The following is a 14,854-nucleotide window of genomic DNA, read 5'->3' as shown; positions in this document are numbered from 1 at the left end:
TATATAACCAGAAACAATACAAATGTCACACGACTTCTTCAACAACTTCGACTCTTCGTTCCTGCCGACAACACCTCACACGATGACTGCGTCTTCTAGGGTCACTTACGGATTCTTTACAATCCCTCTTCTTCTTGCACTGAAATACCATATGCAGTGAATAAAACACGAAAGAAGCAGGATAAACTAAATAAAAGAAATTATAACAAGGTACACACCGAGACAGTCCGCATGGGAACCTCTGACAAAGATACCTCCGTATCTATCATTAAACGCATAATAATCAAGATGCACAAACCTCATCTGGAAGTCGACACCACTCACAGCGTGCCAATGCAAGGGAGGAAAACGAATGAAATTGTATTTCGTGAAGACGTTTCACCACTTTCCATAGATCAGTAACTGGAGTTACACAACTAATAACCTAATAACAAGAAAGTAATATAAAATATACACGATTTAATATATAGCAAATATGGACATATAAATCCACAAGGAGCAAAATATATCTCATATTGTCAAATAAAACCAAATTGTCAAAAGATCATCAGGACACGACGCCAACGAAGGTGCCACTGTGCCTACTTGGGTGGAAAACCGCCCCTTCAGCATCATCCTTCGCACATATTCACACACGCACGTCGATCACGTCATCTCGTACCATTCACATATCTTCCTCCTCTTGCGCTAAAACAAATTCACAAGTTTAAGGAAACAAACAACATGCGAAACGAGATAGAATACTAAAAACACATACTCACACAGTTCGCACAGGCGCGGACGCTTTTGTGTCCATGACTCAACATAACCTGTAATCACCAAAAGAAGATAAAAACCCCAATAAACTAAAATACCGAAATAGCGATCGCATACTAAAAATCACTGATCGAGATTCATATAACCAAAATTCATAGCACGCCATTATGAATACAAGATAACCTCAAAATATAAAACTATATACCTTTATAATTTAATCAAACTCTCACGATCACACTACAACGACTTCAAGTTCATTTCCCACGAAATGATATATTAAAACTTACTATAATGTAAAAATACTTTATTGAAAGAAACAAGAAATATCGCGTGCTACACATACAAAAGCCACGGCGGAACGGCGACATGTCCATGGGATGGACGTCTTGCTTTATGGAAGTGTGAAATAGTTGTACGATTCTACCTAAAAAATAGTTGTGACGACATACGGCCTCAAGAACGTACGTAGCCACGTGTAATTTTATATCGGAGGTGCCAATATAATGGGGCATACATTGTATTAATAATCAAATTCCAGGCAAAAATTGCTTAGTAACGGCGATTAGAACCTTCTTGATGCTACTTTTTTTTTTTTTTATTTATTAGAATATTTACAATCAATTCTCGTTGAGAATTTTCAGTAACTTAATTTGGCGTGATACAATGACATGGATTATAATAGTTTTATATTGTTGGTTCTAGTAGAAACTAAGGATTTAATCTAGAGGGTATTTTCTCTTTAGTCTGCGGATCTGGTCCGTCGTGTCCAGTAGTTGGGTGACTAGTGGGTTGTGGTGGTTGTTGACTCTTGTGTTATATCTGCTTCTGAACTTGTGTATTTCATCTTTGACTGTAGGTATCTTGAGGTCACGGTGGATTGTTTCGTTGGTAACATACCAGGGTGCATTTAATAGGGATCTTAGCGTTTTCGATTGGAAGCGTTGGAGTATTTCAATGTTGGAATTACTTGCTGTTCCCCATAATTGGATTCCGTAGATCCAGACAGGTTTTATTACGGCCTTGTAGAGGGTTATTTTGTTCTGTATGTTTAGTTTGGAGCGTCGGCCCGTGAGCCAATAGAATTTTCTTAGTTTTTCCTTTAATTGCTTTGATTTTTCTGAGATATGTTTTTTCCAAGTTAGCCTCCTGTCCAGGGTCATGCCCAGGTATTTTACGGAGTCCTTGCTTGGGATTATTGTGTTGTTAATGGTGACCTGGGGGCAGGTTTGTTTTCGGAGCGTGAAGGTTACATGAGAGGATTTTTTTCGTTTATTTTGAAGCCCCATTTCTGGAACCACCTTTCCATGGTGTCGAGACTTCGCTGGAGAGTGGATGAGGCAATTGCCGGGTCTGCGTGGGTAGCTAATAGTGCTGTGTCGTCGGCAAATGTTGCCATTGTTACCTCGTTTGATATAGGTAAGTCGGCAGTGTAGATGGAGAACAGTAGGGGTCCGAGGACACTACCTTGGAGTATGCCGGATTCTATTGGGAATGTTGCGGAAGAGGCGCCTAGGCATTTAACTATGAATTGTCTGTTGGTTAGGTAGGATTTTAAGATGGAGTAGTATGGATGGGGTAGGATCTTTTTGATCTTGCAGAGTAGCCCTTCATGCCATACTTTGTCGAATGCCTGTTGGATGTCTAGGAATACCGCTGAACAGTATTTTTTCTTTTCAAGGGTTTGGCTGATCATGTGGGTTATGCGGTGGATTTGCTCTACTGTTGAGTGTTGTTTTCGGAAGCCGAATTGGTGGTCTGGGAGTGTTTTCAATTCTTGTAGGAGTGGGAGGAGACGATTCGTGAGCATCCTCTCGAATAGTTTATACAGGGTAGGTAAAAGACTGATTGGGCGATAGGAGGTGGTTTCATATATTGGTTTACCGGGTTTAGGGATGAGGGTGATTAGTGAGATTTTCCAAGCCTTGGGAAAGTGTTGAAGGCGGTGGATAGCGTTAAAGATTGATGCGACGAGTGCAATCCCTTTTATGGGAAGTTCCTTGATTGCTTTATTTCCTATTAGGTTGTGACCTGCTGCTTTAGGCGACTGATTGCTTCTATAATCTCTGCAGAAGTGAAGGGCTCAATAGGAGGGGACATTTGGAAGGGAGTGTGCAGGTATTCGGTAACGTCTGCAGCAGCTACGGAGGAATGGGGTTTGAATGCTTCAGACAAGTGTTGGCAAATAGGTTGGCTTTTTCTATAGGGCTACGCGCCCATCCGCCTTGCGGGCGGCGTATTGGAGGTATTATTTGTGAGGGGCGCATGAGTTTCCTGGAGGCCTTCCATAATGAGTAGTTGGAGTCGGCTGTGGGAGACAAGCTGGCGAGATATTTGTGAAAACAGTCATTATTGTAGTTTTTTTATGGTTTTGGATAGTTTTCTAGTTGCGTCGTTTAGTTTGCGTTTGTCCTCCGGTGTTCTATGGGTCTGCCATACTCTTCTTAGTCTACCTTTTTCTGCTATTTTTTTTAATATGTACTGGGGATATTCGTGTTTGCTGATGGACGTTATTGCCGGTGTGGAGAAGCGGATAGCGTTTATTATGCTCGTGTTTAGGTATTCCGTGGCTGCTTCGATTTCTTCATTGGTTTTTAGTGAAGTTGAGGCTGAAGTTGTGTGTGTGAAGATTTCTCTAAAGAGCTGCCAGTTGGTGTGTTGGTTATGAATGGAGCCATTAGGTGTATTCTCGATGATAGTTGAACTGATTGTTACTATCACGGGGGAATGGTCAGAGGAGAGATCAGCCGAGGAATTGATTTGGACGTGTCTTGACGAGATATTTTTAGTTATGAGGAAATCAAGGAGATCGGGTATTTTGTTTGTGTCGGTGGGCCAGTGTGTGGGTTCGTATGTGGTAAGGTAGTTGAGATTGTTGGTTATTATGCTGTTGAGGAGGTTTTTGCCTCTTACTGTAACCAGTCTGCTGCCCCATTGGGTGTGTTTGGCGTTGTAGCCTCCTCCGGCTATGAATCTATTGCCCAGGGTGTCCAGGAAGTTGTCGAAGTCTTCTTTGGCGATGGAGTGTCTGGGAGGGCAGTATACAGCTGAAGTGGTGATTGTACCATGACAGTCTTCTATTGCTACGTTTGTTGCTTGGAGGTAGTCTTTCTGGAATGGTGGAAGTTCGTAGTGCTTGATGTTTGATTTGATTATGATTCCGGTGCCGCCGTGGGCCTTTCCGCTGGGGTGTTGGGTGTGGTAGAAGTTGTAGCCGTGTATTTTGGGGTAGTTTTTGTCGGTGAAGTGGGTTTCGGATACGAGCATCACATCGATTTGCTGTTGTTTTAAGAATAATTCTAGTTCAAATTTGTGCTGAGCTAGACCGTTGGCGTTCCACAGAGCTATTCGCATTGGTTTTATTTTGCTTCCGTGCGTATGAATTTGTTCATGAAGAGTGTGAGTAGTGACAGCAAGTTGTTAATTTGCTCAGTTTGCTTCTCGATAAGTTTTTCGAGTCTGGTAAAGTTGTCTGTGTTTTGTGGGGTGGGAATTCTATTTTCTGTGTGTACACTGTGTGTTTTCGAGTTGTTTACGTTTCCTTGCGTTGCCTGCGCATAGGATACTGTTGGTGTGGTGAGTTTTTGGGGTTTAGGTTCTTGTATGGTTATGTCCTTGGGTCTCAGTTTTGGATACTTTATATTATGTAGTGTTTTGTAGGCTGAGCATCCTTTGTAGTTCGCAGGATGCTCTCCTTGACAGTGGATACACTTGGCGGGGGTTTCCGGGGATTTAGTGCGTTGGTCAGTGGGGTGATTACCTGCACATTTTACGCACCGGAAGTTATGATTGCAGTATTTCTGCGTGTGGCCGTACCTTTGGCACCTTTTGCATTGTATTATTTCTTTCTTTACAAGAGGTGGCTCGAACTTAACTATGGAGTTCATCAGCCGATTGATGTTGTAGATCTCTTTGTTGTTTGTTTTTTGTTTTAAGTCTATAAAAAATAAGGATAGTGGGTTTTTTGTGATTCTATGCCTAATGTTGCTGATGTTAGTTACTTCGTGGCCGTGATTTAACAGTTCGCACTTTAGTTCGTCTAGATCGACTGAGTGGTGGATGTTCCGTAGCACCACTCGAAATGGTCTTTCTTGTTTGAGCTGATATGTGTGGAATTTAGCGTTTAACGTTTTTAGTAGCTTGGTTAACTTTCTATAGGCGTCTGGATGGGTCGGCAGTATTTTCACGTGGTTGTTGTTAATCTTTAACTTGTAGTCCTCTTTGCTGATGTCTTTTTCGATAGTCTTAATCATTGACTGTATGTCGATTACGTCGTCAATGAATATCGGCGGGAGAGGGGGAATTCTTTGTGTATGGAGATTATTTACCTTTTCGGTTGTAATCATGGAGTCTTCCGTGGACTCCAGTATTGAGAATCTATTGTAGGTGGTCACCTGGCTGGCTGGTGGTTTAGTTTGACTCTTGTTTACATTTGTCTTGGTTGGTTCGAGCTTTCGTTTTTTCGTGAGATGGTCGTTTACCAGGATAGATGTGTTGCCCTCTTGCCACGGGGGAGGAAAAATGGCGGTGTTATAATTTAGCTCCGGGGAGCCTGTTAGGAATGATAGAGCCATCATCGAGCTAGTTAATTCAGTGTGAAAGAACTAGGCGAGAGGCTGTTAAGCCCTGGCTAGGTTAGTTGGATTCGCTTTCGACAGATGGGCGTCACGTGGAGTTTTGTGAACTTCACAGGGCACTGGACACACGTCTGCACGTCTCGGCACTCAGCAGCAACTGGATGGTCACGTGCTGCTTTGTGGACTTTGTAGGGCACTGGACACACGTCTGCACGCCTCGGCACTCACGAACGAACTGAAACATGTATCATAACGCACGAATTATGATAAAAAAGAAACTGTCTTTCGAATAAAAGCAATCCGTTTGCCAGGTGCGCTTAAGGATGTACAGGACGTCGACGGAGCAAGTGTACGAAATACAGCCGCTGGAGGGTAACAGTTCCGCTCAACGTTACACTCAACAGCCGAAACAACGATTCTCTGAAATGCCTACTCCGTCGGTTTCGCCGACGTCTTCTCTCCGAAAGCGCGTCTCGGAACTGCCAAGAGCCGCGAGTGCATCCGTTTCCGGTGCTGCGGGCATTGTCTGCTCTAATACGGATCTGATATCGATCCTAAGCTCGTTAGCGTCTTCTGCGACGGAAATCAACCGATGCGGCGAGGAAGCGCCGAGTTCGCAGGACGATAGCAAATCAAACTGGCCCGGAAAAACGACCGAACAGAAAGGAAGTCGATTGAAGAGCTTCCGTTCCAACAGCTTCGACGTGTCGACATTGCACGGAGCTAAAAGTAAGCTTAGCGAATTCTCGAAAGACGCTATTTCGACCTTTATGACACCGTCGAATTGGTTCACGAAGAGACACCAACCGATGTCGAAGAAGCCAGAAGATTTAGTAACGGCCAGTTTAAGTCTTAGGTTCGATAAATCGAAGGTAGTGAAGGCGGTGAAGAAAACGTTGGGTAAAAAGTCCCCTAATAGCGAGGTCAAACACAAAGTCGTATGGGACAACACTAGTGGAACCAAAGTGGACGCTCAGGTAAGTTGTATTTCTCGTTACGATATCGTTTCTTGTTTAAGAGCCATCGTAGGTGAAAGGAGGAATGAAAAAGAAAATCGTAAATCGTAAAATCTCTTCCAGAGAATGCACTTTATCGTAAAAATTAATAAATTCAACAACAACGTGAAATTAAATAATTGTTGTTTGATATTCTGTATTATCGATATAGGTGAAACGTGGAGAAGATAATTTGCTATCATTGCGGACAATATCGCAGTGACATTATTATCAATCGGTAATATTAAAGATAAAATTCATATGGGATGAAAACAGAGCGTCAAAAGTGGTTATTTTTCGATCTTCTTGCGAAGGGAAAATTCCTGCAAAATGTTTAAGAACGGCCCTCAACAAGGAATAAAAAATGTTATTACAGTTCCATTTTCGTGTTCGTTTTTTTGCTACATGATCCATGTGAAATAATTCTTCAGATGCTCTGCTGGTAAATGAATCGACGTTTGTAACAGACGAAATATAAAGTACAGCGAGATCGTTGTTGGCTATTGTTCTACACCGATATCGACAAAATAATTCTTCGACAACTCTATTGATAAATCAATTGTAGTTTGAAATCAAACGAATCTGAAGTACCATCAGTTTGTTGCTACGAGAACAATAGCCACCAACGATCTCGCAGTAATTCGGATTCGTTCGATTTTAAACTTCAATTGTTTTACCGACAGAATCTCTGAATAATTATTTTGCTGGTAAATTCTGCTGGTATATCGATTAGAGTTTGGAATCGAGCAAATACGAAGTACAAGATGGCTATTGTTCTCACGTAGCAACAGTCTGATAGTATTTCAGATTCGCTTGATTTCAAACTTAGTTCCCTTGGTTTAATTACTGATTTATCAGCTGGATCAAAATTTAAAGAATATAAAGATCAAGTGTAGCGCGTACGTTTGACCTCTGCTTAATTTTTTCATCTCTACACTCATCTTTTTCAACTTCCATGTCACATTTCGTATAAATGCTAATAATTCTTTCTTTTTTTTGATAAATTCTCTTAAACGTCGCACAAGAATTTTTCGTTCGCGAGGAGGTGCAAAAATGGCCATTTTTTGACTTAGGTCAAATTTTGCAAATTTGGGGTTAGCCCCAACTTAACCACACTTTTAATCCAACATGAATTTTATTTTAATATTACTGATCTTTGATGGTGGATCTGCGATACTGTACTTGATGATTGTAAACTATCTTATCGACTTCTCATCTATATTAATAATATAGGAATATTAAATATTATTAGGAATATTAGGAATATTAAATAACAGTTAAATACTTAAATATATGTTATTTGATTTGTTTTAGAACGAAGCTCATTCTCTGGAGTGAAACTTTTAGTTTCTCTTTCTTACGCGATAAAGGAGAGGTGCAAGGATTTAAATATTTATAACATTATGACCTTTATTCTTTAAGCATGAAAATATTTTAAATACAAGCATATAAATATTACATATAAATATTTCTATTTACATATACATCAAGTAAATTTACATATACATTTTCATCTTGGTAAAAAGAACGTGTAAGTTATCGTATCTACTATTACGTATTTTAACGCGAAATCTCGTTTCATAAAAATTTTCATTCAAATACGTAAACACATAATATTCATAAATTTATAAGAACAATTTTGTCCGTAGGTATTTGGTAGCGCAATTGAGAAGATGTTAACGGCGCAAAAGGGAAACGATACGGGGGCTTCCGGGTCGAGCGGAAAGCCCTCGGTATCTCCGAACAAACCAATGTCAGGCAAAGTGACAAATTGGTTTTCAAATACCAAGAATCAAAAGCAGACGGAATCCAGCGAACCGTCTCTCTGTTCTTCCCTAAAGGACCTATTCAAGAAGTAATGGGGAAGAACAAATGCTAATAAATGTTAAGTGTCTCTAGTTTAATTAACACTTCTTTATCTAAGAATTTCTTCCCTAAAAGACCTATTCATTATGTAATGTAGAAGCACAAATACTAATAAATGTTAAGTGTCTCTAGTTTAATTAACACTTCTTTATCTAAGAATTTCTTCCCCAAAAGACCTATTCATTATGTAATGTAGAAGCACAAATACTAATAAATGCTAAGTTTCTCTCGTTTAATTAACACTTATTTATTTAAGAATTTATTCAGAGATTAACACGACCTAATAGATGACTGACAATCTGGTGTAATTCAAATTAACGAGCTATACTTTCCTTGTACTTTCTTATTGCTACACCTCTACAATATTCTTTTATCGTATCTGTCGATTTTAATCTCACACAAATATCTAATAAATGTGTATACAGTAGTTGACGAAAATATTAGATAGAAGATTTTTGCGAATATATATTATGTGTGTTAGTGTTTTTCTTCACTTCACTTCAATGTAACGAGACGTGTCTATCATGATTACACCGGTAAAAATTGAGACTAATTTGGAAATATATATATATATATATATATATATATATATAATAATAATAATAATAATAATAAATAATTTGGAAACAAGAGGATCTAGAAGAGATTTATGTTACAAATAGATAGGAATCGCAAAGCCGCAAGAACGCACATAATACGCAAAAATCTATGGCAGATTCAAAGTACAGTACTCGTTGTGATATTCGGTAAAGATAATAAGTTCTCCTATGGAGATTTCATTTTTCATATTATTTTCGTAAAAGTACGTATTTGCATAAATAAATAGCACACGGTCTCTGCGTAAATACCCAGGCCAGTTATAAATATTTCAGTTTGCCAACGATATCCCAACATATGGGACACTCACATGTGTGCTACTTCGTGAGCGATGATAAAGGCGCTGGTCAAGCCTTCGTCTCGATTTAACGCGCACGATCTCGCGGGATCGCATACTCCTGACACAGGTGCGTAACCAGAAGGACCTCCTATATCTAACCGCGTCAACCATACAGCAACATCGTGATTTACGTCCTTCGAGGACAGCATCTTTCTGTTCCATTTGTTCACGTTCTCGAGAGATCGTCTGGCATCGCCACGGCGGACCTACGACAACGTTTAATATTTTCTTAATAAAAACTAGCAAATATTACGAATATATTATATTTATTATTACATCATGCATTATATACTATGTATAAATATTCGTCAATGATAATAAATATATGTGCAAGTAATCGTGTTGTTGATTGTAATCAAATGTAACTTGTAACGCTATTAGTATTTTAATCTTCCTGAAAAATGTTGAAATGTTGATTCAACAGCAGAGAAGAATAGCAGAAAAAGAAAAGTAAAAGGAATCGCAAGTGTCGTATATCAATGATATTATCATAGGTCTATAACATTAAATTAAGATTCTTAAGAGATGAAAAAGGTTTAATAGTCGATTATACAGATATTTCGGATACACGATAAATGCGAGGTTTGTCAATGATCCGTGAAAATTGTTTGTTTGGAAATTTGTTTCCAAGGGATCGTTCACGGTTGTCCAATTTAACAAAATGGAACTCGTTGCATTTTATCGACCTAAAACGTCATGCGCAGATATTTTGACCTATATAATTTATATACCATACACTGTACAGATAAGTAGAAAATAAAATAATTGACACTCACATATGCGTATCTCAGATAGTTACTACTTTACTTAAATGATTTAATTTAATGGAAATCGCTTACCATACCGTCTCGTTTTTCCGCGTATAAGATCATTCGTACGATCATTAGAATCATGTTGGATTCGAGCGATGGGTCCATGTAAATTGCACTGACCTAGGATTAAAATACGTACGAAAATGTAACAGGCGTTAAAACAGTATTACAGCCTTACAAATAAATTATTATTCAAAACTCTCGTAAACACATCGTATCTTATATAATTTTCCTAAAAAATTAATTTTATTCGTTATATTTATCTTAGGAAATGTACGTTATTAATCTCAACAGCATTGGAAAACCAATTACCGAATGGCTGAAATTAATCGATTACAAAATTCCATTACGGATAAATTATTCGCTGAACTTTTTAAAAGATACGTGTAAGCTTTGAACAGTGTAAACAGAAAATACAGAGCTTCCATCCGAGTATACGATCGAGATGTTTGAAAGCAAGTAGCGTACCTTGAAAATACAGAGATACGCATAACTCTGCCCTATGTTTCCCGGTTGCTTGCGTACATATGTAGGAGGAGGTATTCTATATCTAAGTATAATAACAGAATTTCTTTGGTATTACTTACGATGTTTAAAAGAGCCAAGATATATTGCTGTACTCGAATTCCATGAAAATCTACCACGGAGTAATCAGCAGCTATTCCAAGTTCTAGCCATCGTGGCGGCGAATCCTTAGCAGCTGGTCTTTTCTCTAGAAATGACTTATCTTAGAAATCGACTTATCTTCCACGAAATTAGAAAGTCTACTCGACTCGACTTGATAGCTTAAACGCATGATTATTAAAAGCATAAATTAATATCTACGAGCAAGTATTCGTGGAATAATTATTATGATATAAATAATTATTTCAAAAGTATAATTTCAAAAATATCAATTCGGTATCACCGTGAATTTCATCCTGCAAATTTCTTTAAAATTCTTGACAAATTTTGGTAAACGTATTCCTCCAGCAAATTTTTCTATTTTTCTATTTTTTTACATTAAATTAGGCAAGATAGATAAAGATTCGTGCAATGGACAATATACATATGTGTAATAGACAGGGAATAATAAAATAAATTAAAAACAGCGAAATATAGATGAACGTGTAGAAGATCAAGCGAGAGTGGAACGCAATAGGGAGAATAATTGTAAACCGAGTTCCTTTTAAGGCTGAAGATAAGCTTATATTACTATATGTAATATAATTCTTATATTACATGCTGTTATTATTACTTTTGTACACGATAGATTAGAATATCAGTACAATTTCTTTCTTTCAGTAATATTCGATGATTCGTTAATTTATTAACCGCTATATTGTACGTGGTAAGTAGAAAAGCAACGATTGTACAAGAATGGCATTTGGAAAAATATTTGACTTACTTGATAATCTGTTTCTTTGCCATTTAGGACCAGAGAAGTATCCAATTTCCTCGGGATTTGTTATTTTATATAGGTTGGGGTTGATAATCAATCTCGGATCCACTCGGATTGGTTATCACACCTTTTATTTTCTCTCTTATACAAAACACCAAATCACACAGCAAACGTCTAATCTCTCCCAATGCGTCTTAGCAATTAACACGTGGTCGACTCCTAAGACAAAAGAGCGTCGTTAGGAGTCGTACCAACATAACCCTAGTAACCTTTTAGTAACTAGCGGTCATACCAACTGAGCATTTCTCAACAGGATTTACGTCGATCGATAATTCTTCCACTATTGTATCGTTGTATTCTGTGGAGACATCGTCTTTTTCATCGTACAGAATCAATTTCTCAGCTTCTGGGTATTCCACGTCGAAGACGTCACCGGAAAGATTATAATATCCCTGAACATCGGGAAGAGATGATGGCGGCAAGCAGAACGGACACGTGTACGACGCTCCGTAGGCATAACCGAAATATCTGGGTAAATTAAAGAACTCGGGCGGAAAGTGCACGAAAGTGAAGTTTCTAGTGCTCCGGAATGAGTGGGAATACAAGAAATAAGGGAGCTCGCTGGTATAAAAGCGAGAGATCGATTGAAAGTGCTGTGTGTGAAAAGTGAGGTTAGGGGCAGAGGGAAGGCCATCTTGGGTCGCGAGACCGAAGCGCCACCGGGCGGGCTACCTGGGTAACCAAGAAGCGGGAGAGCGCCCCCGTGGAGGGCCAGTCAAAACTCCTCGCGTCGAACAGTGATAGGGACACTGCGAGTTTAAGTATCCGGTCATCAGACAGACGACTGGCGACCTTACGACGACATCGGCAAGTATTTAGGACACGAATCGCATACACGCGGAAGGATACACCTCAAAAATACATATATATATATGTATATTAAAATCATAAACACAATATGGACAAGTACTACAAGGTAAGTAAACTGAGGTGGTGTGTCGTGATAGGTGCGGAAGGAATACTCAGATGTTCAACGAAAAGTTTATTTCTATTAACAATCAACAGATCAACAATTTATACGATTCACACTTATGATTAACCATCGAGAGTTTACAATCGCGTATCTCGGCTTGTGTTTGCTTCGCTATGATGCTGAACCTTTCGCACTTCGCGGTTGGAGGCAGAATGAATCTTTTGTTCGAAACCAAACGGATTCTTTTCTTAGTTGCCCTTCGATATCCCCACTACACACGCGTTTATTAGATGTACCGCGGCGGTTGCCGTGCGTGCATTCTTCCGAATATTCGGCGGAAGAACCATAGGGATATCGATGGCACATTAGGCACGTCGGCCTTACGCTTTGAAGGTATAGCGCTTTGTGTCGCGAAGCCGTTGGAAAGTTCCGTGCTCGAGTGCCGCTACAGTACCCCCTTACCAGTGACAACGTTTATCTTTTTTTCTTACATCTCGCAGGTAGTTATGACCTATTATCTTATCGCAGACCCGCCTGAAAGCGATCAGGAAAGCGAACTCTCCTGCCCGCGCGCGTGGTGTGATGAACTCCTGAGTCATCTTCGCTTTGTTGTGCCTGCTCGGTGTTCTGCGTAGTTGTGGTTTTACGCGGTATAAACGTAACGAGGGTTTCTGCGCTGGTTTCTCGTTGCTGTTGTTCAATGTCGTCGGATACAATAAAAGCGGGTTTCAAACGATCTATGGAGACTATTACGTTTTTATTGTTTATTTTGACGGTGAAGGTCTTTGTTCCACGCTGTATAACCTGGTAAGGTCCGTCGTAAGGCGGTTGTAACGGGCCACCGCTCGCGTCGTGGCGTACGAATACGTATGGTGATGTTTCGAGCTCGCGGAACACGAAGGTTTTTTTGTCGCCGTGTCGCGTAATCGAACGAGGCCTGATTTTCTCAATTCGCTCCTTTAAACGGTTCGCGAATTCCGAGTTGGGCTGTTGCTTTGTCGGTGCGAAAAATTCTGTCGGCAATCGTATGCCGGTGCCGTAAACCATTTCAGCGGCCGTCGCGTTCAGGTCCTCCTTGATAGCGGTTCTTATGCCAAGTAAAACAATTGGTAGGATTTCTACCCAGTTGCTCGTATTGTGACATTTTATTGTTGCCTTTAATTGCCGATGTAAACGCTCTACCATCCCATTGGACGCGGGGTGATAGGCTGTCGTGCGTAGATGCTTAATGCCGAGCAACCGGCACAGTTCGTTAAATAAGTTTGATTCGAATTGGCGTCCTTGGTCGGTTGTTATTTTTGCAGGCACGCCAAAACGAGCTATCCATGTAGAAAGGAGGGCCGAGGCAACGGTTGTCGCTTCCATGTCGGCGATGGGGATGGCTTCAGGCCAACGCGAGAAACGGTCGATGCACGTTAGACAATATCGGTAGCCTTGCGAATATTGCATCGCGATAATGTCTATGTGTACGTGCTCGAACCGGCCTGCTGTTGTTTCGAACGTTCCGACGGGTGAGGATACGTGCCTGGTGACTTTGCATCGTTGACACGGGATACATTGTCGTGCCCAAGTCCGGCAATCTTTGTTTACGGACGGCCAAATGAAACGCGACGTCACCAACTTTTGCGTGGCACGTATCCCGGGGTGGGAAAGTCCGTGGAGCGAATTGAATACGTCGCGCCGCAAGGATTTCGGTACGTACGGTCTTACAATGTCGGCTGATACGTCGCAGTATATTTCTGCGTCGTAACCGGGAAAGCGTATCTTCTTTAACCGTAACGCGGTTGTACCGGAGTTGACGATATCGCTTAGTTCGTTGTCGTTTTCTTGCGCGGCGGCGAGAGTTTGATGGTCCACGGCCTTCCCTATTGCTTCGATGCGCGACAGAGCGTCGGCTACGTTATTATCTAGCCCCTTTATGTAACGTATATCTGTGCTGAATTGACCGATGTAGTCGAGGTATCGAAATTGTCGCGGCGAACACTTTTCTAATTTTTGTCTGAACGCGTAGGTAAGAGGTTTGTGGTCGGTATATATTGCGAAATTTCTGCCTTCTAAAGCGTGTCGGAAGTGTTTGATTGCGGTGTATATTGCGAGTAGTTCGCGATCGTACGCGCTATATTTTTGCTGCGCGGGGGTCAGAGATTTCGTTGCGAACCCTAGCGGTTGCCATTCGCTATTCGCATGTTGTTGTAATACCGCTCCCACGGCGTAGTCGGACGCATCTACCGAGAGGCTGATAGGCGCACCTGGTATCGGATGCGCCAGCATCGTGGCATCCGCGAGAGCGCGTTGCGATTCGCGAAAGCTGTTATCCGCCAGTTCCGACCACTCTATGGGCGCGTTGCCCTTTTTCGCGCCTTTTAACAAATCATTGAGCGGTTTGAGTGTTTTTGCGGCCCCCGGTATGAAACGTCGGTAGAAGTTTATCATACCGAGGTACCTACGTAGCTGCTTAGCGTTCGCGGGTTTCGACAATTTTATAATCGCTTCGACGCGTTCGGGCGGCGGTTTAATTCCGTCGGAGTTTACCGAGTATCCGAGGAAAGTAATTTCGTGC

At 40.7% G+C, this 14,854-nt stretch overlaps 1 protein-coding gene and 2 long non-coding RNA genes across 7 annotated transcripts; 1 reads left to right on the top strand and 2 right to left on the bottom strand.

Annotated features, from left to right (window-relative positions):
- Positions 1-5,383: 5,383 nt before the first annotated feature.
- LOC126926928 (uncharacterized) lies at positions 5,384-8,427 on the top strand. Of its 5 annotated transcripts, none has more exons than XM_050743246.1 (3): positions 5,384-6,307; positions 7,640-7,700; positions 7,975-8,427. In XM_050743246.1, the coding sequence occupies exons 1-2, from the start codon at positions 5,654-5,656 to the stop codon at positions 7,661-7,663; spliced, it is 678 nt and encodes a 225-aa protein (XP_050599203.1). In that variant the 5' UTR covers positions 5,384-5,653; the 3' UTR covers positions 7,664-7,700; positions 7,975-8,427. The 5 variants fall into 5 exon arrangements, 2 of the variants coding, with proteins under 2 accessions (XP_050599203.1, XP_050599202.1); XR_007715017.1 differs by having other exon boundaries at positions 5,389-6,307; positions 7,640-7,856; XR_007715019.1 differs by lacking the exon at positions 5,384-6,307 and adding an exon at positions 6,790-7,224.
- Positions 7,718-11,739, bottom strand: LOC126926945 (uncharacterized). The gene is made up of 4 exons (XR_007715020.1): positions 11,328-11,739; positions 10,528-10,652; positions 8,368-9,334; positions 7,718-8,268 (listed from the first exon to the last, which is right to left on the bottom strand). It is a non-coding gene; the product is annotated as an uncharacterized LOC126926945 (long non-coding RNA).
- Positions 9,644-10,509, bottom strand: LOC126926952 (uncharacterized). The gene is made up of 3 exons (XR_007715033.1): positions 10,253-10,509; positions 9,968-10,060; positions 9,644-9,814 (listed from the first exon to the last, which is right to left on the bottom strand). It is a non-coding gene; the product is annotated as an uncharacterized LOC126926952 (long non-coding RNA).
- Positions 11,740-14,854: the final 3,115 nt, after the last annotated feature.

Source organism: Bombus affinis, unplaced genomic scaffold (genome assembly GCF_024516045.1).
Source record: "Bombus affinis isolate iyBomAffi1 unplaced genomic scaffold, iyBomAffi1.2 ctg00000064.1, whole genome shotgun sequence".
Lineage (NCBI taxonomy): Eukaryota > Metazoa > Arthropoda > Insecta > Hymenoptera > Apidae > Bombus > Bombus affinis.
Note: the sequence above shows the minus strand (reverse complement) of the source record. Positions and strands in the feature narration are given on the sequence as shown.